The sequence below is a fragment of the Urtica dioica genome, chromosome 9, assembly GCF_054948205.1.
Source record: "Urtica dioica subsp. dioica isolate 48M chromosome 9, U.dioica_male_clone48M_v1_H2, whole genome shotgun sequence".
Lineage (NCBI taxonomy): Eukaryota > Viridiplantae > Streptophyta > Magnoliopsida > Rosales > Urticaceae > Urtica > Urtica dioica.
The window spans coordinates 8,214,475-8,241,887 of record NC_142764.1 but is presented as its reverse complement, the minus strand read 5'-3'; the positions used below and the strand labels follow the sequence as shown (position 1 = coordinate 8,241,887).

General features: G+C 36.5%; 3 protein-coding genes and 1 long non-coding RNA gene across 4 annotated transcripts; 1 reads left to right on the top strand and 3 right to left on the bottom strand.

Annotated features, from left to right (window-relative positions):
• Window positions 1-1,740: 1,740 nt before the first annotated feature.
• Window positions 1,741-3,078, bottom strand: LOC149384809 (uncharacterized). The gene has a single exon (XM_089626164.1). The coding sequence runs from the start codon at window positions 3,076-3,078 to the stop codon at window positions 1,741-1,743; it is 1,338 nt and encodes a 445-aa protein (XP_089482290.1).
• A 4,970-nt stretch (window positions 3,079-8,048) lies between these two features.
• On the top strand, window positions 8,049-8,438 carry LOC149384808 (uncharacterized). The gene is made up of 2 exons (XR_016301203.1): window positions 8,049-8,184; window positions 8,293-8,438. It is a non-coding gene; the product is annotated as an uncharacterized LOC149384808 (long non-coding RNA).
• Window positions 8,439-9,389: 951 nt separating this feature from the next.
• On the bottom strand, window positions 9,390-15,843 carry MEE22 (maternal effect embryo arrest 22). The gene is made up of 8 exons (XM_089625400.1): window positions 15,407-15,843; window positions 15,187-15,292; window positions 13,776-14,887; window positions 11,725-13,187; window positions 11,374-11,504; window positions 10,558-11,261; window positions 10,274-10,386; window positions 9,390-9,864 (listed from the first exon to the last, which is right to left on the bottom strand). The coding sequence occupies exons 1-8, from the start codon at window positions 15,458-15,460 to the stop codon at window positions 9,582-9,584; spliced, it is 3,966 nt and encodes a 1,321-aa protein (XP_089481526.1). The 5' UTR covers window positions 15,461-15,843; the 3' UTR covers window positions 9,390-9,581.
• Window positions 15,844-16,433: 590 nt separating this feature from the next.
• On the bottom strand, window positions 16,434-19,414 carry LOC149384806 (dihydroceramide fatty acyl 2-hydroxylase FAH1-like). The gene is made up of 7 exons (XM_089627254.1): window positions 19,226-19,414; window positions 18,444-18,512; window positions 17,739-17,831; window positions 17,417-17,613; window positions 17,223-17,328; window positions 16,962-17,108; window positions 16,434-16,876 (listed from the first exon to the last, which is right to left on the bottom strand). Exons 2-7 carry the CDS (start codon window positions 18,492-18,494, stop codon window positions 16,757-16,759), a joined length of 714 nt encoding a protein of 237 aa, XP_089483380.1. The 5' UTR covers window positions 18,495-18,512; window positions 19,226-19,414; the 3' UTR covers window positions 16,434-16,756.
• Window positions 19,415-27,413: the final 7,999 nt, after the last annotated feature.

Genomic DNA, 27,413 nt, shown 5'->3' with positions numbered 1-27,413 from the left:
GCTTTGGTGTCTTAGAAATTGAAAAATAAATCCACAATCTCGAGAAGTTTTGTGGAAGTTGGGTATGGGTCGTTGGCAGTAGCTATCAAAGTGATTTGGTCGCAGCAGCTATCAAAGAATTTTCATATCAAATCGGAGTTTTCATCGATGATATATTGTGACAGTCAGGCTGCTCTACATATAGCCTTGAATCCAACATATCACGAGAGGACCAAACACATTGAAATTGATCTTCATTTTGTCCGAGATCATTTGCAACATGGTTTGGTTGATCCACACTCAGCACCACCAGATCGCCGATCTGTTCACGAAATCAATAGCATCTCCAGCGTTGCACCACCTGATGTCCAAGATGAACTTGAAGAACATCTACAGGTCATCTTGAGGGGGAGTTTAGGAGCTAAGTGTTGGGTATTTAACTTGGATTGTACGGAAAGAGTCTTTTGTGTCGTTTGGTTATGTTTTAGTACAATTAAGTTTATTGTCGTTTTTTACTTATTAGTTAGACAAATAACGACGAGTCGTTTTGTTCTCACTATCGTTATTTGTATAAGCTTTGTGACCGTTATACTAAAAAAGGATTTTCCTTTGTCTTATTGCTTAATCAATTCATTTTGTTTCCTCTGAACCAAATCTTAGTCTTCTATATCTACTACCTTTCTTCGAGTTCTCGCTTCGAATATACTCATTACCTATTAATATTGAGATAGAATAACATGAGACATGGTTTTAGAGCCCAACATATAACTCTAAAATGATTAGTCGTTTCTTGTATATAATCACTATCTTGGGGACTATGCTAAGAATGTCATATTTCTTACCATCTCACTGCAATTTCTTTTCAAATGGAACTTCGAGTGATGACCTTCTAAGCGGATGAAGTTTTTTTAAATAAATAAAAAAATATAAAAAAATAAAAAGAATGTTATTCATGGATTAGTCTATGGTCAAGTTCTATGATCTATTTTAGTTGAAATTTTAATTGTATTTTACCTCTTATTTAATGTTACAAATTTTAAATTTGCATAATTGTACTGCTAGAAACACAAATAAGTATTTTTAAGAAGAAGAATAAGTAATGTTTGTAGATCTTTCATTTGTAACGCAAACCATTAGTAAATAGGAAATATGGGACTGAAATTAATAAAGTTTGATTGTTAATATGTTACATCACGTTTTGATATGTGATAGATTTTCAAAAAAGAAAAAAAAAATGACATGTGATAGTATAAATGATTTAAATGAAAGTAGGTACCACCTCCGTGGAATATATATTATATATACCAAGAGCCAAGGTAAGAGATTTGATTTTTTTAGATATGCCTTTACTTAAAAAATTATACTTTTGATTACACTATCTTTTTTTATAACCAATAATATTACAACAGCTGTCTCGCGATTAAACAATAGGTTCTAAGACCAACTCCACCCGATAACACCATTTTCTACTCTATTTTACAGTACATGTCACATCAAACACTACCTCATCTCCAACCGAACTCTATTTTTTACACCAAATTGAAATATTAATTTTATATTCAACTTTCTCTTATTTATTTCTATACCCTTATATTTATTTAATATCTTTCAATTATACCACTTATTCATTATTTAATAATAAAGTATTACTCCATAAAATTATTCAAAATACAAATTAACACAAAGTAAACTTAATATTTATTAAACACAAAATACAATACAAAACAAATAACATAAAATAAAATAAAATAAAAAGTACAATTACACATTCGAATTAGAATATCCCTCCCACAAATGGTCGATCAATGAATTTCGAAGCGCGATATGTGCATCTCTGTCTCTTATTTTTCTGTAGCGAGTGAAAAACTCTTGAAATCGTGTATCATCATTCTCCTCTAATTCAACCCCCAATTGTGGCGTTTCTCTGTTAACTTCAATGGGCACGCTAAGATCACGCTCATCCTCTATTATCATGTTATGCATAATTATGCACGTAGTCATTATATCTTTTAAGACATCTTTTCTCCAAAATCTTGATGGTCCCGCCACAATTGCAAACCGTTCTTGGAGAACTCCGAATGCACGTTCTACGTCTTTTCTACAGGATTCTTGCCTCATTGCAAAATACTGTTTTTTGGGGCCACGGGGTTCTCGAATAGTTTGAACAATAGTAGACCATTTTGGATATATATTATCAGCCAAATAATAACCCATATTATACTCATTTCCATGTATGACATAATGAGCGGGAGGAGCAATACCTTGAGTGAGATTGGAAAATAGGTGAGAAGACTCTAACACGTTGATGTCATTGTTGCTTCCCGGCATGCCAAAATAAGCGTGCCATATCCAAAGATCATAATCAGCCACAGCTTCTAAAATAATTGTAGGTTTTCCGCTACGACCCGTATATTGTCCGGCCCACGCGGTAGGACAATTTTTCCATTTCCAATGCATACAATCCAAACTTCCCAACATTCCTGGAAAGCCACGTTGTTGACCTATATGGAGAAGTCTAGCAACGTCATTAGGAGTTGGTGATCTTAAATATTGCTCAGAAAATACCTCCAACATTGCTCGGCAAAACCTCTTCAAGCTTTCAATTGTCGTCGACTCTGCTATTTTGCAGTACTCGTCTGTGGCATCTGCTGGAAGACCATAGGCCAGCATCCGAAATACAGTAGTTATTTTTTGAAGTGGTGACAACCCAAGTCTGCCAGTGCGATCCACCCGTTGTACAAAATAGTTGTCGTGACTTTTAACGGCATCCACTATTCGTATGAATAAAGAGCGAGACATTCGATACCTCCGACGGAACATGGTCTCATTGTACAACGGGGCCTCTGAGAAGTAATCGTTGAACAATCTTCGGTCTGCACTCTGTCGATCCCGATTGATGAAAGCATGTCCTGGAATCGAGCCTCCTATGTTGCGCTCGGTGATTTGGTTGGCAGCATGTTGATTAAGAATTTGCATGATCGCGAGATTATTTTGGATAATTTGATTACATATAGCATCATCTTGCTCATCAATTTGAGCCATTTGAAGTAGAATATCATCATCAGAGGAAGAAGATGAAGAAGATGAATTAAAATTCATTTTGAGAGATGAGTGATGAGAGATTAAGTGTGTTGAGAGATGAGAAGATGAAGAATGTGAATTAAAGCTCATTTGAACTACTATTTATGGGGTATTGAGTGTTGGAGGCGGTTCGAGAAGCGTGAGAGCCTTGATGAGTGATGGCATTGAGTGGTCACATCACGTAGACCCGGTTCGGGAAGCGTGAGAATCTTGATGAGTGATGGAATTGAGTGGTCACATCACGGTAAACCCGGATCGAGAAGCGTGAGAGCCTTGATGAGTGATGGCATTGAGTGGTCACATCACGTAGACCCGGTTCGGGAAGCGTGAGAATCTTGTAAGAGTGATGGCATTGAGTGGTCACATCACGGTAAACCCGGATCGAGAAGCGTGAGAGCCTTGATGAGTGATGGCATTGAGTGGTCACATCACGTCAGAGCCGGGTCGGGAAGCGTGAGAATCTTGTAAGAGTGATGGCATTGAGTGGTCACATCACGTCAGAGCCGGGTCGGGAAGCGTGAGAATCTGTATGAGTTTTGTAGTGAGAAAATTTGCTATAAATAGTATCTTCCATAAGTTGTGTTTTCATCCAACAAATTTCCGAGTAAGATACATTACACGAAAATGACTAGCCGAGCTTCTGGATACTCTCATGAAGAAGACCGACTTCTTTGTCGAGTTTACATGGAGATTTCTCAAGACCCTATCATTGGTATATACCAATCATCTGATAATTTTTGGAGTCGTGTTGAAGAGAACTACAACAATACAAGAAAACCAACTTCGGAGATGCGTTCAAAGCGATCAATCCAGTCCCGAATCCAATTAATTGAGAAAGCTACAAGGAAAATGCATGCATGCATTCGGCAAATTGAGAATAGACACCCAAGCGGTGCTTCAGCTGAAGATATTGTGAGTATTTTAGCTATTTTTATCTTCTTTTTTAAATTTACGTAATTGTAATTGGTTATATCGACTTGCAGATGGATCAAGCTAAAGTGTTGCTGGCAGATGATGAAAAATTCAAGAAAGGTTGGAAGTTTGATCATGTGTGGAACATAATTAAGAATTTTGAAAAATTTCAAGACGGAGCCTAAAGTGCCAGACAAACATCTCGAGGTTCGTGTTCTTTTTCGGAGTCCGAACAACAAACTCCTGAATCTGTTAGACAACCATCTCCTTCTGAGCGACCGATTGGAGTGAAAAAAGCCAAACTAAAAATGAAAACGGATGACAAAGTAGCGTCTTCCATCAGCAAGCTTGATGAGGGAAATAAACTACTTCTTGAGCAGCTGAAGAAGACAAGTGATATGAGGGAACGCCTCTTGGAAAGTATAGATAAGGCTAATAATTTGAAAACAATAAGAGAATAAAATAAAATAATGAAAATGGATTTAAATAGAGTATCAGATCCTCATGTTCGTGCATTTTGGGAGGCTGAACAAGCCAAGGTTTTACAAAAGAGAGCCGAACAACAACAATCTCAAACACCACTTCCTAATTCCGATTCATATTCGCAATATTTCACCGGTCTTGGAGGATCCGACGCTAATCTCCCCGAGTATTAGTTTATGTATTGCAATTTTATTTTCAATTTTATTTTGTTGTATTGTGTTTTTTTTATGTCTTTTTTTAGTTTTGCATTTCGATGTCGTTGTAATGTTATTTTGTTTCGGTATTAATATTAATGTCATTTTTGTTTTTCCCAAACTTCAAATGTCAATGTTGTATTTTAAAATATTGTGGTCTTTTAAAATATTTAATATATATAAATAATTTTTTAGATAAATATGAAATAATTTTATAAAACAATGATAATTGAGTAAATAACAAAATTTATAAGGACTAAATAACAAGTGAAAAGTGTTTTTAGCGTGATGAATAGTATAGCACCATATATAGCGCAAAACAATTATGAAAATGAGTTCACGCTATATTGGTGTTGTATATAGCGGTCGGTTGGAGTGAATGAGAACACCAAATCTTACTTTTAGCGCTCGGTTGGAGTTGCTCTAAGCACAATAGTCGTTGAGCACTAAGACTGTTCAAGTATCGCTAATTATGGACAAATCTAGTAAAAAAAAAAGATAGAAAAGTATTGCGATTATGTTGTATGATCAAGAAGATAATATTGTGTCACTGACTCATTCAACAGTTGCTTCGTTTCCTTTTAATAGCGATTACGTTGGAGATGATGGGATGATCAGGAACATGACTTGATAGTTATTTGATAACCGGTTTCATTTGAACGCTTGCTTGTTTTAGTAATTTCATTGAGTTTTAGAAGCGGGGTAAATGCGGAGTATGAGTGGTCTATTGATTACCACTTCTTTTTATGATGTTACCACGTTTTCTTAATTTGACATGTCTTCTAGTAGCTAATTTTTCTTCTCCTCGAAAATTTGCTCAAGAGGCTTGGCTCTTACTTTATAAGTTGTAGGCTCGCAGGTCTTGATTTCCTATAAGAATAACTAAACTGCTTCCTCTATTCCATGATCCTCGAGTCTATTCTACTCGGACATCTCTAGTTGTATTTGATATCCTCGACATGTGCCGATTCAATGGTCGACATTTACATATTTTGTGGGTAACAACAATCTTCCAATAATAATATAAAATGACATATGTAAACTAGATTTGTTTCTGGTTGCCAGACCGGTTTCGGCATCAACAATATTCATTATGATTCCATAATGTCCGGAAACAAAATAAAATAAAATAAAATTGATGAACAAATTTTGTTGGTCAAAAGAGAAAATGGTAGTTTGGTGAGAATGGATTTACACTTGCTTGAAGACTACACAAACTCATCCGATTAACACTTCTGTGATTTTGATATAATGCTAGGAAAGGTGACTCTTTATCTTTTGTTTGCTGTCATCTGTCTTTACCGCTCAAGAGTGAGCAACGGGCAGCTCCCCAACCAGTGGCTGGTCCCACTCATTGCAAGCGGTGATGAACATGGGTCTCGCTGAGGATGAAAGCAAGTGGTCAAAGAGGTCTGCGAAACTCGGCCATGGTTTCATTCGACAATAGGAGAGTTGTGATGGGTCTTCCGATGTAGAAGAAGAAAGTGAGTGAAGTTTTCCCCTTGAGGATTTTTTTTGTCGATTTGGTAAAGTTCAATGCAATAGTCAACTAAATAATCAATTAGGGGATAAATTGGTACCAATTTATCAAACAGAACGGTAATTCAACAATTAACTAAAAACAGAAGGGGAGATGTAAGACTGAGGGATATAAGCAGGGGATGGCAATTTCGTGTTCGTGTCGTATTAATCGTGTTTGCATAAAAAATTGCTAGAACCAAATCCGACCATTTATTAATCGTGTTTGAAGTTTAGATTCAGATCGGACCGTTTATTTTTTTTTACAGATCCATAACCGTTTAAATTAAACCATTTAATAGTCGTGTTAAATGGATTATTTAATCGTGTTTTAATCGTGTTTAGACATTCGGACTCAATTAATTACGATTAAATTATAAAAAAAACATAATAGTCATACGAAAAAAAAATACTCTTAACAAAATAAAATTATCGCAAACATAATAGTCATAGGAAAATAAAACTCCAAAATACAATCATTTTTTCACAAAAACAAATAAAAAAGATATACGATTAGTTTTAGTTGACGCGAATACTTGAACCTTCGGATTCTACATCCTCATCATGTAACTTAAATTTCAAAACGTCTTTTATGAAACCATCGGCTTCTCCATTTGATCCTACATAAGTTTTATAATTAGTTAAATATATCAACACAAAAATAAATTCAAGACTAATAAAACTAAAATGATAAAATAAAATAAAAAACACAATTACCATAAAGCCAATCACGAGTGCCATATAGATGGAAAATATAAGTTCGATAAGAATCACAATCCATTTATACTTTTATAGCCTATAAAAAAAACACCAAAAACAGAAGTTCAACAAAGAATAAAATGACATATTCGATACTTTTATAGACTATTGTTATTGTGATTATGAATTGTGATTATTCGATATGAATTGAATTGAATTGAAATAAAATAAAATTGAATATGATATGTTATTACGAGATTATTGTTATTATGAATTGTGATTGTTCGATATGAATTGAATTGAATTGAAATAAAATAAAATTGAATACAAAACGTTATTATGAGATTATTGTTATTGTGTATGTGAATTGTAATTGTTCGATATAAATTGAATTTAATTGAAATCAAATAAAATGGAATACGATATGTTATTACGAGATTATTGTTATTGTGATTATAAATTGTGATTACGAGAACACCCATTAGACATACTAGTTAAATCAGTAATTGAAAACAACTAATTGAATATTGATTTTATGTTTATAGTTATAAATTAATAATTTTACATGTATAATATTAAGAGTTTTCTAAGTAACTAGGCCACCTATAACATTAAGTTTGGGATTTAGCCTATGTTTGAAGTTTGTTAGGGAATTAGCCAAACGTATTAGGTGGCAAAATATTTTTTACTTTTTTGTCCTTCAATAATTAAAGCAGTTTTTTAAAATCACTTATTTTTTTTCCTTTTTTTGTGCATGTTAAATTCCTATTTTGTAGAAAGTAGTTACCAGATATTAGAATCTACGTTCTCTCTCTATCTTCCACGTTCTCTATCTCTCTATCTCTCTCTCTCTTTCTCTCTCCACAAAATCAGATCTGGGCTTTTTTTAACCATGTTCTCTCTCTCTCTCTCTCTCTCTCTCTCTCTCTCTCTCTCTCTCTCTCTCTCTCTCTCTCTCCACAAAATCATATCTGGGTTTTTTTTAAAGCTTCAACATGCCAAGATGACGAGGAAGACGCCGAGGTCGCGGGCCAAGGGGGCAGTCCAGCCGAAGAAGTTGTCGCCGATGACGTAGATCGGCCGGAGGCGGCGAAGGAGGTCGGCGAAGGCTCGTCGGAGCCAGATCAACGCCCACAGGAGCCGGTTGACGAGAGCGTAGGGGAGGGAGAGCTTGGAGACGGGGTCGCGATGAGCCTCACGGTGGTGGTTGGCGGGAGAGACGATCGGAGCTTGGTTAGAGGTGGCCCGACTCTCACTGTTAATTTTTTTTTTTTAACAGTGAAGATTTTCGAATGTCAGTTTTTGGAAAAATGTAGAGGTACAGATTATTTATTTACAGTTATTTCCATTTATTTCCATTCAAATTACTTAAATGTGGAGAATGAGATAATTTCCAGTAATTTACGTTTATTATCTGTGTTGACAGGTTCTTACACAGTAACGTCAGTCTTGGTGAAGCCGTTCTAGATTAGCGCGCCGCGTGATTAATGATATCTTTGATAAAATATTTTGTTGAGATTTGTTAGAGGTTAAAGGCTACGTATAACAATTTTGAAATTGTCTGTTATTTTATATCGTTATTGCCTATTATTTAATATAATTATATTCATTATTTCCATTTGATTGAGTAAAAGGGCAAATTAGTCTATTAATTATTGACACCTAAGCACGTTGGCTATTTCCCTAAAAGTTATGAAACATAGGCTAAAAACAAAATCTATAGTTTCAATCGTGTTTAACTGGGTCGTAATCGTGTTATTACTCGTAATCGTATTAACTAGGTCATATTCGTGCAGGTCATAATCGTGTTTCGTGTCGACCATTTAATAATCGTGTAATCGGATTTTAATCGTGTTACCGTAATCGTGTCGTTTTGACTCATTATTTAATCGTGTTAACATGTTCGACCCAATTAAGAACCGACCCATTTATTGAGATCCAAATCCGCTTTAAATCGTGTCGTAACCATTTCGTGTTTCGTGTCCGGACCAAATTGCCACCCCTAGATATAAGTGATATCTCTCTGTTTTCTTTTTCTATTTAACTACGTGCCAAACAACCTACAAGAAAATTTATTCATAATTCATTTTTTTTCCTTCCTTTGTATGCTTTCTATTCATCGAATCTACCTTTCAATGCTGCCAAACATGACAAACTATTCATAAACATGAACATCAGTATAGAACAGATTATCTATTTTTAACTCCAAGACCACACGAAATATTTACAAATCATATCCACATTTCGACTATGTTTCATGCCATGACTATTGTAAAACAGCCGATTTGAACATTCTAACTTTACCCAGCTCAAAGTAGGAAAATAACCTATCACATCAAATTTACAACCATGAAAAAGATCTCGCAGGAACATTTTATAGGTCCTTCAGAAGCAAAATCTCAAAACTAGTGCTCTTTTGAACACTTACGGGAGACCAGGTAATGAGAAAACAGACCAAATAGGCACAACAATCCAGTTTCTTCGGATTTAGAAGATGCCCTAAGTTCTAGATCCTCAACTAAATTACCAAAGAAAATGTTGATAACTTTATACTCTAGTCTCCAGCAAAACAATTCTAACCTCAGTAATAGACCATATCTCTCAAAAGTTCTTCAGTTCACCGATAAAAAGAGCTAACCGAAATTTCAAAGTATCCACACAAGCGATTTTGGAACATCCATGTGATTCTTTCAGAAATAAACTTGTGAAATGGTCTCACTTCACAGACTGTAAGACCTTCAGTGATAAGTCCTGGTGGTTCTTATTCAGGGAAGAAAACCATTTCCGTATTGCATCAGCCGAACCAGAGTTGCTATTTCCATTAGTCTGCAGTATCGTTGCAAAGTCGACAGAGAAAAGCCCAACCAAAGCAGCAACAGTGGCAAGTTGAAACGGTAGACCGGTTTCCACTCTAATGGCGCGCTGAAGAAATGCTGACAAATCGGACCTTAGTTGTTCTACTTTCTTGTCTTCATATCCAAATGCCTGGATTCCCAGCCTGCGTTCAAACCATTTCGTTTTTAGAATGAAACATGTTTTCAAAGGTAGCTTAAGAAGGTGAGATCATAAAACTTCGATTTATTTTTTAAACAAATCTCCAAATATGAGCACAGTTTGTTCAAGTCCACTGGATCAGACTGATACCTAACCCACATTTCACATCTGATATCATAAAAATCAAACATTTTGAAACAATCGGATGACTATTAAAAACACAAACCCATTAATGCATTCTTCAATATTGCATAAATCTACTGCTAACAGAGACGAAAATGAAGCTCACAGAGCAGTTAAAAAATGCAATGAAGGCTGTGCAATATAAGTCCTGGATTTAATTATTAATACTAAAATTCTGCTTCAGAGCATGAAAGTAACTTAAGAGGAAAAGAAGAATAAGTAAAGCGTACCTCCCAAGTTGACCGATAAGAATGACTATTCCTGAAGACAAGTTGCTGAAGACACTTGACTCCAATATGTTTGACAGCTTAGGAACAATCTTGTCGGAAGTCCACTCCCAGCCCTACATTTTAAGAGTAATGCATTTGAGTCAAAATTCAAGTCTCAAAAACAGATAAAATAGGCCCTTAAAGAAGTACTCACTCAAAGCCTAAACCTATCCAATCTGGAGGCTATTTCCCCCTTGACATGTTATATTCGATCATTTATTACTAATAAATATATAAAAACATACCATGTGGCATGCAACCAACTCCAACAGTGCTAGAAGATCGGTTAGCTTGGATGAAGTAACACAATAAACTTGTTTGGTATCATGTTTGTGCAGTTGCTCCAATTTATCATCAGCCTTGATCTTTTCCAAAAGCAAAGATGTAACAGTATCCACAGAAATAGCATCGCCGTTATCATCCCAAAAAGGGCATGTCGCGCGTTCACAATGTACAGTTTTATCTCCCCTCACAAGCGAAGTGCAACAGAAAGAACCTGGACTCAGTCGCTCGATGCTCCTAACTATTGGTCTCAATACAGTCATCAACAAACTGTGATCCGTTGCGCTGAAAAACTTGTCTCCACCCAAATAAGCAAAAATATGAAGAACTGGTAGAATTAACGAGTTTCCAAGTCTCTGAGACCGTAAAATATTGTAAGATGTTTCACACATGAAACCAATGTGGTCGAGAGCTGAACTGATTGATGCTAGTATGATGCTCCCAGCAACCAATTGTTCAGCTGATGCCGGTATAAAGGACAATGCCACGTTTGAGCCATCAATCTGGATTGTATCTCCTCCTGAATCACAGTCTACTGATGAGCCAAATGAAACATCTCTCGCCACCTTAAATCTTTCGTCCACCAGGAAGCTCTCAATGAGACTAAGAAGTTCAACCAACCCCCCTAGTTCAATAAACATGTTCGCTATTTCCACATCAGACATTACTGCAAACAGAACGAATCGTCAGCAAACAAACAGTTAAAAAGAGCCCCAAGCATATATGAAGCATGAGGCATAGCCATACAGCACAAACAATGTGTGTTGAAAATAGTTTACCTGGAAGTACATGGCCAGCAAAAGAATCCAGACAGGATCTAGAGGCCCAATTTGAGTAGTCCCCAAACTTGCCCAATGCAACCACAGAAAAATTAATCATCAGCAACGAAAAGATAGCGCAGATCTTCTCCCTGAAAAAGTATATCAAAGATAAATTAGTCATCGAAAATCCTCAACTACTGAGCAACACAAATCACATGAACAAGAAAGAAATTATTATTCGATGTCAGAAACCTAATCACTTTTTTTAAGAAAAAAATTATAAAGGGGATCAAGTGGATAAGTGAGTGGGAGAAATGAACAAAGTGTGAAGTCTACGATGCTAAGAAATTCATCAATCATCTCACTTACTTGGCTGCAAGTTTTTCCTCCATTTTAATAGCAAGCAGAATTTCACGGACCATCCACCGACTCTGAGTAGCCAATGAGAACTGTGTCATACAGGCTCTGATAGAAATATATATACTAGAAATGCTGCTTCCATTCGTTATATTAGAAAATACTACAGCATACTGCAGATTTTTGTCGCTTAAACCAAGCTCCCGTGTGGATGGAAACTGGGACTTCACATCTCTTGTAACAGTAACACCAGAGTTTTGAAACCCCGCATGAGAGTGACTAAGACAAACTGAAGCATTTTCCACATGACTGGTATGCCAATTTTCCACTCTAGCGCCTATTGTATTGACGGGTGTTTGCTCCTCATGTATAAATGAGCTAGTTAAGGAAGCAATCCCACGAGAGTTTGACATATTGGAACTAATTTCACATCCATGCGATAGCAAGACCACACCTTCTTTGTTTGAAAAATTTTCGCGGAAAGCTTCTAAGGGTACAGCAATACCCATATCACAAGTATCAGCACACGGAATCTCAATCTCAGGAAGTGTAGGTGATAGGGGTATTTCCATAGCAACTCTATAACATTCCTCGAAAGCAGCATCGTCCAAGTTCAGCAAATTCATGTAATCACTGTCGGCTCGTTTCTCGAAATCGTTTATACTATTTAAACCTTGTGTTCCTTCCCCCTGTGACCCCCTTGATATCAGGTCAACAGTCGTTGGAGAAGCTTGTCCGCGAACATGAATGTCAACTTCATCTGTCTTTTTTAGCTCACTGCTGTGCCGAGCATGATGAGTTACCACTCTCTGCTGAAACGATGTTTTTCTCTTCTTGGTGGATTTATTATGATTTGCATCTGAACTTCCGAGGATAGTAGGAGGCAAGAACTTCCCTTCCTTGACGCCCTTGTCCAAGTCCTTATCCACGAAGCCATGCAAAAGAGCTAGCTTCTCTTCTATCTGTAGATGCAGCTTCTTATCCTTGGTGTACAAGCTTTCAATGGTTTCGACTGTATCAAGTATCCTCTTCCTCTTCTTCGTATTCATGTTGATCTTTCCAGCCTCAGCACTGCTAACAGAACCTCTTACATTGTTCTCAGCCACGACAGCAAGGTTTTCACCAGACCTCATTGCAGTGACCTCATCAGACATTTCTGAGCCCGAAGGCTGTGCGTACTCCGCAACCAATTTCTCTGAAGTTGTAACAGAAAAGGCACCCTTATCCTGTGAGCCGACCAATTGTCCATTAGAAAAAGATGTCGTACTGGAATTTATTGCAGGACTCTTTCTGGTAGAGCCTCCAAGCAGAGACTCCAATTTAGAATTAGTACCTGTGATAGGCTCTACACAAGTCCCTCCAGGTACCGGACTCAAGCGTCTAATTTGTACAGTTTGCCTGAAAGTACCAGAGGTATCCATATCTCTGAGACTATGGTGTAAGGCAGACCTTGGCATATCTATGACATTTCCATTCTGTGTAATCAATGGAACACCCAGTTAATAAAAAAGGAATTTACATGAGCATATGATTAAAATATCCTTGAATTTAACACTATAAGCAATATATTCTCAAGCAAGAAGTAAAGAAATTATAGTTATTGCATAATCAGAAATTAAATGCAGCGCAAACTAAGAAACGCGAATTATGATTAAAATCTCATAGCAAACTGATAGCCATAAATTATCTCTATAGATGTTTTATAAAGAAAATGGTGGAGTTTTCATTATATGAACAAAAATGTAATCATGCTAGACTACAACAGTTATGGATCGAGATAAGTTTTCCCGGTTAATTTCTGAAAGCCCATCAAACAAATCGTATACTAAAGACCTCAAAAATGCACAAGAACTTATGAGAGACTTCCTCTCCAAATATATTCTACACAAAAATATGAAACACTAACACGTTCCTAAAACTAATGAAACAAAGGAAAAACAATCGCCGGACAACTTAGAAATATTTCTAAATACAAGACAAAAAAGGTATCAAACTAGCCAAATATTTCAAGTAAATGCATTGGAACTAAAATTATTCAATAAATAGAGCAAGTAATCACCAACCTTTTTCGAGCCATCTCTAACCCCTGAAGGGGAGAAAGATTTGTTAATCAAATCAAAGCGACATGAAAACTGATCAAACTCAAGCTTTAAACGAGCTACTTCCTGCTGTAAAAGACAATTACGACTTCTTTCCAACTCAACAACTTGTTTTGAATGCTTTCTTTTCGTCTTCTCAAACTTAAGCTGTTTCTTCAAAAATTTCACCTCCTCGATAGCAGCTTTGGAGGACAAAAGTTTCTTTGATTGCTTTTCTAATTCACTAATCTTCTTTTTGCCTTCTTCTAACTGCCTACGTAAGTTGTCAGCCCGAGATTTTTCTTCCATGGCTTTCGTCAAATTTCCTTCAGCAATCCTTTTATGTGATTCTACTTTTGCACTCTCACCATCCGCTCTTTCTTTCTCCCTGAAGGTTTTATGTTTCTCCAACTGAAGCTTTTTGTTTGCCTCCTCGAGTTTTAAAGATAACTCCAACACTGACTTAGAGTTACGCACTTCATCAGTCCGGATTTTGCTATCTACCAATTGCCGAGACAATGTTTCAGCATAATTTTTTTCTTCCAGGATTCTCTGCTTGAAATCTTCTGCAAGCTTCCTATGCTGCTCTGCCTTAGACTGCTCAAGATCTGCCCGTTTGGCCTCCTTGGCAACCCTCTTTTTCTCTGCTTCAAGCTTTTTATTTGCGTCGTTAAGTTTTCTCATCTCAGCTGCGAGCTTAGACCTGACTTCGTCGGCTTCTTTCTTAAGTACATCCATTTGGAGCCTATACCTCTCTGCTATCTCCTTTTCCGATTTCACAGCTTCCACAACTTTTAATCCTTCCACTGCTTTCCTCTTCTCTACTTCAGCATTTTTCCTTTCTACTTCAGCTCTTTTCCTTTCGCTTAGAACGGCCTCTTTCAAGCGCTTGATTTCTCTTTCCCCTTCAGCAACTCGACCTTTAAGAATCTTCACCTCACCATTTACATCTTGGTTATCGCTACCTCGTTTCTCCTTCAGAGAGAGGATCTCGGACTTCAATTCAGATACTTCCTTCTCAAGGGCTACTCTCGCAGAAGATTCTCTCTCTTTGCTTTCTTTCTCAAAACCCACACGTGCCCGCTCTTCCTCACACTCTGCAATTCCGCAAGTTACAATAAAAACAAACAAAAACCAGACCAGTGAGTTCCTCTGTATCAGGGCATTTAAAAAAGCACAACTGAACAATATATAAAAATTAAAATAAAAACAGATTTGAAAAAATGAAAACTCTCCCTGAGCTACTCTCTTGTCAACAATCATTCTTGACTAAGAAAACTAAAATTACAAGCATTGACACGAGCTTCCATGCGTTTCTAACTTGACAAATCACATTTTGATACACATACCAAAATGAATCCTGAACTATTTAATGGAAAAGAGAATCGATGATTACCTTTCTTATTCGCGGCTTGAATTTTATCAATCTGCTGCTCAAGAAGCTTCACTGCCTGACGAAGAGCATTCCGTTTCTCTTCTAACTTCGAGTACTTGTTCTTCCACTGAAACGACAACAAAACTCTTTACAATTTATTTTGAAAATTTTAAATCAATTCAAATCCTTCGAAAAGGGAAAGAAAAAAAAATGAATAATCTAGACACGAAGAGTGAAGTACCAATGCACAGCATGAACCCGGAATCTCGAGCTTCACTTGCACATCACCGGCCATTCCTACGGTTCAACAAACCGAAAATCGGCAGAGAGATTTAGGGTTTTGCAGAGATAAACAGTGAGAGACGGAATGGGTTATGGCAGAACTTGGCTTTCGCCTGTTCAATGATATGAAGCGAAGAGATTCGCATGCTACATGGAACACACAGCAATCACATGAGCATTGTTTGTTGACTGTGTTTTGATTTGAACATGAGAATCTGATTTTCACACAGAAAGAAATGGACCGTCAGCTCTGAAATCTGCAGGAGATAAACCCTACGGATACGAGCTAGACCGGTGGTTCTTCGTTGGGTTTACCCAACCCGATCCGGCCCTTTCATGTTACCAATTTGTCGTTTGGTTTACTTATTCAGTAAGTCGTTTTTGTCAAAGGATGACTTGAAAGTTTAAACTGGCCTTTTTTTAAAAAAAGTTAATAGCGGTAAAAATACTTAATATTTTTTAAAAATCATACTTATATATTTAATTTTTTCGGTGATAAAAATACATAATGTTACATGTTAATTGCATAGATACCTAAACCATTAAATTAGATGAACAAACACGTGACATTCTCATATTTAATAAAAATAATTAATATATTTTTTAAATTAGTTAAATATTAATCATATTGTTATAATTATAATACAATTTTCAAAAGAAACAAAAATATCTCTCCTCGTATAATTTAATGACTATTAGTTTCTCATTTTGTATGACGTTGACGAAGCACATCCATGTTTAGAGGGTGGGCATGCATAATTAACCAATTGTTCAATCGATAATCAAACTAATTCGAAATTGAATTTCGGTGTCACATCATCAAACCTAAACTTAGTTTTGTGAAACGAATTGTATTTATATAATTAGATCGGTTATCGCTTTTGAATATCCAAAAATTTGATGTTAACAATCCCGGCGTTTGTGATTCCAATCAAATTAGGACTCACATTAAGAAGAAAAACCTCATACACAGAGACAAAGTCACAGTCACAAGGCATGTATGGTTAGTGAACTAGATTTGTTCCTGTGCAAGTTGTACGGATACATTCCATTAGCCTACGAAGAAGCCCTTCAAGTACGACCATTCTAACGAAAGAGAATGATCATATTGGGAGTTAAAGATGAGAACGATGACTTTACTTGTTAACAAGGATAAAAAATTACGAACATGATTTTCATTTACACAGAGGCTGTTGCCACAAAATTGATATGCAGTTGGTCCATGTCATGACAATAGATAGACCCCAAGAATAGAATAAATAGGTTTCTGAGAGGAATCACACTCAAACCGGCCAAACAGGAAAACGGCCTATCTACTCTTCTCAGCTGCTTTTGTACGAGGAAGCGTCCCAAACACCTTGTCCCACAGCGACGAAGTTATGCCAAAGCCTTTGTTCTGAATACGGAAGTGATGATTCAAATGGTATTTCTGGGGGGGGGGGGGGAAACAGAGCACGTTACAAGTTGTCAGGAAAAAAGCCAGGTGAGCAAAGTAACTTGATTCAGTATCTCACCTTAAGACTTCGAAGTGAATCTTTGGATGGCTGACCATGGTGAAGGTAATAGTGGGTGACATCGTACATCACATAACCCAACAATCCACCGCCAAACAGAGCTGGGGTCGTAGTTGGGGTGGAGAAAGTCTTGACAAAATTATAGAACTGCCATTGATGAAGCATAAATTCCGATCATGATTCGAATTCACCCATAACCACGAGAGAGAGAGAGAGAGAGATCAAATGGCAATCCATGAAGAAACATGGATAAATGCTTACCGGGTATAAAAGGATAGCTGTCGCAGCGGGAGGGAAAACGAGACGCAAGCCATCCATTGGGTGTTTATGGTGGCATCCATGGAGAAGATAATGTAAAGTGTTTCCCCTGAAAACATTATCAGAGGATTGGGACCACAACAGAGAGGACAAAAAAAATAAAAACCTCAGAAACTTAAGAAGAATAGATGACTAACCAGTAGCTCTTTGTTTCAATATGGAAAAGGAAGCGATGCAATGTATATTCGATCAATGTCCAGAGGAATATACCCAAGCCGACCAACACAGCAATCTCAATAGGAGTACGTCCCATCCGTACCGACACAGACACGGAATAGCAGACCACTGGCACCCAAATCAGGGGAATTACCCACCATGCCGTTTTCGTGAGGAACTGCATTCCGATAGATAAGAGATACACGCCACAAGTTAGGGCACATTTCCATTCATTGACTTCTGAGATGCTGTAATAATTTACGCAGTGAACTTATATAAATGATAATCATGTTTAGGCAATACCTCCCAAAAGTCACTTTGGAAAAACCGAGGGCTGTCCTTGCTCGGGATGGGCTGGTGCACCCACTCCTGATAATTTTCTCCAAGATGACCAACCTGTAATATAGCTTAATTTCAGAAAACTTTATTCAAATATTTATTTGCGGCCGAGAACTGAAACGTGTTTCGGATAAAGTTGAAGACCAATTTTTTTTTGGGGGGGGTATACAAAATGTTTTGCTGGGGAAAAATGTCTTACAAAATAAATACATAAAAATGTGGGTAAAAATAATCGTCCCATCGAGATTGGTACCAAATTTGATAAAAATAAAAAATAAAAATAAAAAATCTAGATCACAAGTTATGCATTTTTTAGACTTTACGAGGAGAGAGAATAAACATTTATTTAATTTAAAAAAACTGTGATAATTAATTTTAGCACACGCAAATTGCATATCAGTAAGGAAAACAGCTTCTTCTTTTTTGGACATGCAGATGCTCATTTAAATAACAACAATAGATACAACGATTAAAACCAGATGTGTAGTGATCAGTTTCATCCCCAAGTAAAGTAAAGGAGGGTAATCGCTTCCGACAACAAAATTTGGGAAGATAAAGAAAGAATAAATTAAGGAAAAACAAAACTACTAAGAGAGTCGATCAAATGATAATGAAAAAAAAATGATTAAGCTAAATAAACTTGAAAAAATGAATGTCCATTCACATTACCTGAAACACGAGTGGTTTATTCAAATCAACAGTGAACCCCTGGGCAACCATCTTGTTCTCTATGGAAATCTATTAAGCAGGGAAATAAAATGGGAGAAGATATCAATATTGTAACAACTTTGTAGCAACATGAATTCAGAAAGAAAAATAATGAACCATTTGTACATCTTTCAACTTTTTTTTAGAGACACTAAATACATATAGATGAATAAGCGTGGCAAATGCCAAGACTTAATATTACAAACCATTCACAACAATAAACAAAATCTAAGATGATTTTGGCAGTTTCATACACGAAGTGATAAAAATAACAAGCCAATAAGAGACTGGTTACATAATTCACGATTGTTGTTGCTTCTGAGAGAAGAAAACCAAAACTGTTTACTTGACCCCACATGCAAAGGAACAATGAAGGATCGAATCAAAATTGTTGCCCGAAAAAAAAATGCAAATCGTAGCCCCACCAACCATACCAGTTAAACTTAAAAAAAAAAAAAAAAAAAAAATATATATATATATATATATATATATATATATATATATATATAGGGATTAAATCGCAGTAACTTTCGTGATAAAATTTTTAAAAATATACCAGTCTCTTTAGTAGTATATATTTTCTCCTCTATTTCACCAGAAACAGAATCAAAACAAACGAGCGAGTGGCATAGGCCAAATCGCGCAATGCAAAAACCAATCCACAAGAAAAATCAAAACACAGATCAAACGCAACCCTAGATTCTCTGGTGACGAAATTCGGAAGAAAAAATGATATTAAGTACCGCTGAAGGAACCAGATCTGTGAAAATCGCATTCAGGTGAGAGAATAGAGGCCATATAATGACTAATCAGAGACAATGCGATTCGATGCAATCAAATCCTGAAGGAGAGAGATAGCCTCGCTCTGTCTCTGAAGAAGAACAGTCTCCCTTTTTCTTTTTTTTCTAAGGGCCAATATATTTTTATGGTCAAATCTGGGCCGTTGATTTTGGTTTATAGGCCTCTCAGAATATAATCAGCCAGCAAGATTCTCACGTTGGATTCTAACTATATGCGACTTGCCAGACTGGCATTTATTTATTTTATCCAATTATAAATCAATCTTGTTATTTTTTAATTTGAAAAGATAAAATAATAAATAAAAATATAAAAATATAAAAATAAAAAATAAAAATAAAAACCGATCTGTGCACCTCTTTTTTCACAATTCACAGTTATAGGGGAGATTTGCGTCAATGTCACAAATTCGTCGGGTTTTTGCATTTGTGTCACAAAGTTGTCAAAATTGCATTTGTGTCACGTATTTACATTCGTGTCACATGTGCAAATTTCAAATTACTCTCTCTCATCATTTAATCTTTTTATTAGTCACTCCATGTCTTCTGAATTTTTACAATCTCTCATTAAAAATCACTTCATTTTTCTCTAAAACTTTCTAAAATTTTTGCGTGTGACTTATTTGCAATTGGATTGCCAATTTGTGACATAAGATGCAAATACCACCAGCTATAGGGGGAAGAGGTGGGCCACTCTATTATAACGAGACAACTCATAGCAATAGCAAATAATTAGAAAATTCTGGATTGGGAATGATTTCATTCAAAATCCCGGTGGTCAATATCTTAAACTTGAATTGTTGAGCTTATATCATCTTGCCTCAAAAAATATATTAAAATCTGGTTTCGAAACTTAATAAACAATCTCATAGGTCCTTTCAACTTGTTGGCAAAAAAAATATCACGTCACTTTCACGTGGACAGGTTCAAGCGTAATGTCTTTGCAGTTAAGTAACCTTAATTATTTGGAGAGAAACTCCCTCAAAAAAAAAAATAACAATAATAATAATTATTAGAATAAATTATCTATTTGCCCCTTGTACTTTGGCACATAATTGAATACAGTCGTTATACTTTTATTTCTGCAAATTTGCCCTTTGGACTCGGGCTTTGGACCTTTGATATCCTTCTGTTAACTTATGAGTCACGGTTTCGATTAGTGGTGCACATGTATTGCACGTGATAACTTAAAAAATAGTAAATAACGTTATTACCCTTAACGTTATTGGATCTATTCCTTATTCAATTTATATTCGTCGATTATTAGATTGAATAAGGAATTGAGTTTACAAAATCCCAAATTTGTAAGCCCTAGCACACTAATCGACAGAAATCCCAAATCTAAAACCAAGGTCTTCTTCTCAATTTGTTGTTCTAATCGATCTAGGGTTTCTTCTTCTCAATCCTGTCTTGCTATGGATTCGAGTTTCTCTAGTTCGTCAAGTCGACAGAAGTCGCGATTGACAAGAAGCGACAATGGAGCAGAACGCCGACGAGTTCCGACTTGTACCTGCGGTTTGAGCGTCGTCGAGAGAACTGCGTGGACCTCAGATAACACTAGAAGGCGATTTCAATCATGTCGAGCGTATAAGGTGATTCTTTTCAAATTAATCGATTAGTTGTACTGTAAAATATGGCTTCTGATGATTTTATGTATTTGTTTTGTTAAGCTTTTAATTTTTTTTTTTTTGATGATTTCTGTATTGTTGTTGATTGGGTCAGAGTAAGGAGTCACCGGGATGTGATTTCTTTATGTGGCTGGACCCGCCTAAGCGCCCAACAGCCGCTCAAGACATTCCGATGTTGCTGAAGAAAATGAAGTGGTACGAATCAAGAATGTCAAGTATTGTTGATGAAGAACTTGAAGACGAAGAACGAGCTATGGACGTCAAAGAGGACTTTAGTGAGGGAATTGAACTAAAGAAGCTTATTGTTTCTGAATTGACGAAGATTAAAATGCTAGTTATTGTTTTGGTTGTTTTTGTTGTTGTGTTGTATTTCAAATAAGAAGAGTCTTCAAATAACTGGCTATATATACCGACATTGTACTAGTATTTGCATATTTGAAGTATTTGCCTATTTATACTATAAAGAAGTTGAAAGAATCAGTATAATGTCTCAGTTGCATGAGTTATAAATAATTGCATATTCAAGTTATTAATAGGAATAAATAGAGTAAACACAAAACAATGATTCATTCGTGAATATTCTTCATTCACAAAATAACTTTAGTTTGTGACACAGCCTTTTAACTTCTAGTAGTTAGACCAAAACAAGTTTTACAAGCTTTTTATACGTGACATGTTTGTAGGTTTATAAACCCCTAATACAGATTACATTTACACAAAATATTAACAAAACAAGGGACAACAGACAGGCTGAATTATCTTTGTCCTTGATCAACCCCTTTCGATCACTCTCGGAATAATTCTCGACGACGCATAGGACGGAGATTTCTGGTGTTATGAGTCCTGAATCTTGGGCTTGTCTGCAATTGAAATAGATAGTGTTACAGAATGAGGTTGTGACGGTGAACTTGTACAGCAGGACCAAGATGAGATAGTGCAACAAGAAGAAAATGAGGTTGTTGAGACTGAGCCACCGCAAGAAGCTGATGAAACTGATGCACCACAACCACAGCCAGAAGCTGATGAGACTGATGCACCACAACCACAGCCAGAAGCTGATGAGACTGAGGCACCACAACCACAGCCAGAAGCTGATGAGACTGAGGCACCACACCACAGCCAGAAGCCGATGAGACTGAGGCACCACAACCACAGCCACAATACGATGCAGATGAGGATGACGACGACGATGAAGAAGCGGCAACAGACACGGCGGTACCAATTCAACAGGATTTTGGGTTTGAGTTGAGTGAAGACGAAGTTATTGTGGACGGTGAAGCTGTAGACAATGGTTTGGCATGGTTAAAAGATAAAGGCAAAAAACCTATGCGTGAAGATGAAGACTTTACTCACGAGGGCAATGAAGACGACATTGATGCTGACTTTCCATTGAATGAGTCTTCATCAGAAGAAGAAGCAGCTGATAACGTCAGGAATTGAAGTGTCAAGAAGAAATTGCCGAAGTTCCAAGAGTTCAGGAATGGAACAGATTTCAGGAATGTAACACTGAAGTTGGGGTTAACTTTCGCAAGTGCAAGTATTTTCAAGAATGTGATAAGAGAGTACTCAATTCGAGTTGGGAAGAATATATGGTTCAAGAAAAATGATCGCGACCGTGTCAGAGCAACGTGCAAGGATCCGAAATGCAAATGGGTTTGCTATGCATCACTGCTTGGAGATACTGGTACGTTCATTATCAAGACATATAACTCTCGCCATACTTGTCCTAGAGTCCCTCGGAACAGGTTTGCAACGCCAATGTGGTTAGCTAAAAAGTATCTCCAGGATTTCAAAGACTGTGAGTCATTGACAGCTGCAAACTTCATGAACCGTGTGCTAAAGGATCACATTCTCGAAGTGAGCAGACAGAAGGCGTATCGAGCCAAAAAGTATGCAACCAAAATCATTGAAGGCTCTTACAAAGAGCAGTATGCTGCATTATGGGACTACGCTGCAGAACTACGACGTTCTAATCCAGGGTCTACAGTTGAGATCCAAACTGAGTTTGGGAGTGATGGCAAACCTGTATTTAAACGGATATATATATATATATCTGTTTCCAAGGTTGCAAGGCGGGTTTTTCTCATTATCGTCCTGTTATTGGTCTTAATGGTTGCCACATAAAAGGGCACCATACTGGTCAACTTTTAGCAGCAATTGGAATTGATGCCAACAATGGGATTTTCCCTATTGCATATGCTGTAGTTGAATCAGAATGTAAAGACTCTTGGACATGGTTCTTAGAGTTCTTGAGAGAAGATTTGAGCATCAGAAATGGCCACCATTGGACTTTTATTACAGACAAACAAAAAGGCCTAAAAGAAGCATTAAGTTGATTATGGGATGAGGGTTCTGTTGAAGCTGAACATAGGCATTGCGCGAGACATCTACAGGGTAACTTTACAAAGGTAACGTAAATCTCATTTACGTATTTATTTATTCAGCCCTATTATTTCAGATGGTTTAAAATGCTCATGCATGTATGCTTATATGTACAGGTTTTCAGGGGTCAATTTCTGAAGGACATGATGATGGCTGCAGCTATGGCTTACTCAATTCCAAAATATGAGTCCGAAATGAATATCATTAAGACTGAAATGCCAGAAGCATATGAGTGGTTAATAGAGAAGCACCCTCAACATTGGGCTAGGAGCCATTTCCGAACGACACCAACGTGCGATATTCTACTGAATAATCTTTGTGAAAGTTTCAACAGAACTAGAGCAATTTTAATGGCCAGTTATGTAATTTCAGTGTGTGTTCAAGTAAACCTTATGTTTAAGTTAGCTTCAACTGAACTTAAGTTAATCTTTTGAATAACAGACATAAACCAATACTATCATTGTTGGAGCGTCTCAGACTTTACCTTCTTCAACGATTTACTAAACAAAGAATAGCAGGTGAAAAATGGGACTATGACTTAGGCCCACTGATTTACAAGATATTAGAAAAGAACAAAGAACTAAGTGCAGAGAACATACCCTACTGGGCTGGGGACTCTGATTACCAAGTGTCAAATATGTACGGTACAATGTGAGCTGTGAATCTGATGACACGAACTTGCTCTTGTAAAAGATGGGACCTATCAGGTAATACTCTGGTACATTATCATTAAAATTTCCTGGAACTGTTATTGATGTTCTATCAATGTACCAGGTATTTCATGCTCTCATGCCATAAGTTGCATATGGCAAAAGCATGAGGATCCATTGAACTACGTGGCTGACTGCTATAAGAAGGAGACGTACACAAACATTTACGTCCACAAAATCAAACCAATCAATCCAATTGAGCAGTGGCCAAAGACTGGATTGGAACCCATGGCTATGCCTCCAGATAGAGCAAAGCCAGGTAGACCGAAGAAGCTAAGAAGACTACAACATGATGAGGTGGTTCCAAGGAATAGAACAAGAATGACAAGGAAGTATGTCCAGGTAAAATGCTCACAGTGCGGAGAGAAGGGACATAACATCAAAACATGCTTTAGAAGAAAACAACAAACCGAGGTAATACTGGTTTTCATTATTCTTAAAAGTTGTTAACTTGGTTGAGAATTCATATATTAATGCATGTTGTTGTGATTCGGAGAGAGAATAGGTCAAATCCACAGCGACGTGGTTCATCAACACAACAAGCCACTGACCATGATGCACCGGCAGCAACACAGTGTCAGTCGCAGTCTCAGCCAGTTCCAGCGTCACAACCATCTCAGATTAGGGTAAGTTCATAACATTACTAATTACTATATTCAGTCTTTAGATTATTGTGGTGGATATATATATATATTCTGTAACATTATCTATTTCAATTGCAGACAAGCCCAAGATTCAGGACTCGTAACACCAGAAATCTCCGTCCTATGCGTCGTCGAGAATTATTCCGAGAGTGATCGAAAGGGGTTGATCAAGGACAAAGATAATTCAGCCTGTCTGTTGTCCCTTGTTTTGTTAATATTTTGTGTAAATGTAATCTGTATTAGGTGTTTATAAACCTACAAACATGTCACGTGTAAAAAGCTTGTAAAGCTTGTTTTGGTCTAACTACTAGAAGTTAAAAGGCTGTGTCACAAACTAAAGTTATTTTGTGAATGAAGAATATTCACGAATGAATCATTGTTTTGTGTTTACTCTATTTATTCCTATTAATAACTTGAATATGCAATTATTTATAACTCATGCAACTGAGACATTATACTGATTCTTTCAACTTCTTTATAGTATAAATAGGCAAATACTTCAAATATGCAAATACTTCAAATATGCAAATACTAGTACAATGTCGATATATATAGCCAGTTATTTGAAGACTCTTCTTATTTGAAATACAACACAACAACAAAAACAACCAAAACAATAACTAGCATTTTAATCTTCGTCAATTCAGAAACAATAAGCTTCTTCAGTTCAATTCCCTCACTAAAGTCCTCTTTGACGTCCATAGCTCGTTCTTCGTCTTCAAGTTCTTCATCAACAATACTTGACATTCTTGATTCGTACCACTTCATTTTCTTCAGCAACATCGGAATGTCTTGAGCGGCTGTTGGGCACTTAGGCGGGTCCAGCCACATAAAGAAATCACATCCCGGTGACTCCTTACTCTGACCCAATCAACAACAATACAGAAATCACCAAAAAAAAATAAAAGCTTAACAAAACAAATACATAAAATCATCAGAAGCCATATTTTACAGTACAACTAATCGATTAATTTGAAAAGAATCACCTTATACGCTCGACATGATTGAAATCGCCTTCCAGGGTTATCTGAGGTCCACGCAGTTCTCTCGACGACGCTCAAACCGCAGGTACAAGTCGGAACTCGTCGGCGTTCTGCTCCATTGTCGCTTCTTGTCAATCGCGACTTATGTCGACTTGACGAACTAGAGAAACTCGAATCCATAGCAAGACGGGATTGAGAAGAAGAAACCCTAGATCGATTAGAACAACAAATTGAGAAGAAGACCTTGGTTTTAGATTTGGGATTTCTATCGATTAGTGTGCTAGGGCTTACAAATTTGGGATTTTGTAAACTCAATTCCTTATTCAATCTAATAATCGACGAATATAAATTGAATAAGGAATAGATCCAATAACGTTAAGGGTAATAACGTTATTTACTATTTTTTACGTTATCACGTGCAATACATGTGCACCACTAACCGAAACCGTGACTCATAAGTTGACAGAAGGATATCAAAGGCCCAAAGCCTGAGTCCAAAGGGCAAATTTGCATAAATAAAAGTATAACGACTGTATTCAATTATGTGCCAAAGTACAAGGGGCAAATAGATAATTTATTCTAATTATTATTTGGATAAACAAAAGTAAACCTTAATTTTCCCATCAAAAGAAAGAAACATTAATTGTAACCTTAATTTTCCCATCAAAAGAAAGTAATTGAAATTCCGCGGATTCCGGTCCGGAAACCGTGTTTTTAGTCCCGGTACTGATATGTACAAAACTGAAACTTTCTTGGATTCTGAAAAAACTGTTCCGATTTTCAGTGTTTTCCGGGGAATCCTTCCACTATTCATTTATCTTTAAACAAATTCTCATGCATTCTGACGGAAACTTACCGACAAGTGATCAAATATCGACAATTCTTAAAATCTGATGATATTTAGTGTTTTTCGCAAAATTTAATGTTAGTTTTTGATGATTTAATCCAAATTCTTAGTTTCTAACTTCATTATTATGATTGATTGGAGTTTGTATCCAATTTTTTTCTATTTTGTTACATCAGAAATTTTGAAACCTGAATTTTCGGAAATCTAGGGCTCTTTGCAGTGTTCAAAATTTTGACCACCCTCAAGCCTTTGACTTCGCTGTGACTTAATGACTGATAACATGTCACAATGACAACGGACACTTTAGAAACAGGGCAGTCTTATTCTTTTAACAGCTAGCCAAACTTTTGTAGTTATGCAATCGAGGCCATAACATACTTTTTCTTTCACTCTTTTTTTTGTGTTCTTTCATCTCATGAAGTATCACAACTTGATAATCTTCTATGCGCTAAAAGTTAACATATTTCCACCTTTTGAACTAACAAAGTATTCCCAAATCCTGCTTGCATGAACCAACTGATAAGATCCACTGAGCTCCAGTAATTTAACGATTGAAGTACACCATAAACGTTTCGAGAGTTTTGGAACTCTCCCAAAAAGGCTAAGACTTGGACAAACTTCCATTAATGATTATTTCTGACCCTTAACAAACAACTCTTAGTAATACTAATTCTTCCCCTTAACAATTAAATGATTATTTATTTTCCTACAGTCCAAACACAAACCACCTATCTCAATTAGCTTGCACTGGAAAGATTGAATACCAATACACTATTTTAACCTAGGATATAAGGCTTGTGCTTCACAACAGACATTTAGCCTCACATCATTTTTCTTATGAAGATGAGATTCATATGAATGCTTCAGTAATATTGATGGTGCTATTCCTTGTACTCTGACCATTTTATTTATATAAAGTTGGAAATATTACCGAGTTTAT

Excerpts from the sequence above, each read along its gene's own strand:
- LOC149384809 (XM_089626164.1), bottom strand. The coding sequence starts at position 3,078 with ATGAATTTTAATTCATCTTCTTCATCTTCTTCCTCTGATGATGATATT.
- MEE22 (XM_089625400.1), bottom strand. The coding sequence starts at position 15,460 with ATGGCCGGTGATGTGCAAGTGAAGCTCGAGATTCCGGGTTCATGCTGT. Across the intron at positions 15,293-15,406 it reads CGGGTTCATGCTGTGCATTG|TGGAAGAACAAGTACTCGAA; the intron begins GTACTTCACTCT and ends TTGTCGTTTCAG. Across the intron at positions 11,505-11,724 it reads GAGGAAAAACTTGCAGCCAA|GGAGAAGATCTGCGCTATCT; the intron begins GTAAGTGAGATG and ends ATACTTTTTCAG.
- LOC149384806 (XM_089627254.1), bottom strand. The coding sequence starts at position 18,494 with ATGGTTGCCCAGGGGTTCACTGTTGATTTGAATAAACCACTCGTGTTT. Across the intron at positions 17,109-17,222 it reads CAGCTATCCTTTTATACCCG|TTCTATAATTTTGTCAAGAC; the intron begins GTAAGCATTTAT and ends CATCAATGGCAG. Across the intron at positions 16,877-16,961 it reads ATTCACTTCGAAGTCTTAAG|AAATACCATTTGAATCATCA; the intron begins GTGAGATACTGA and ends CCCCCCCCCCAG.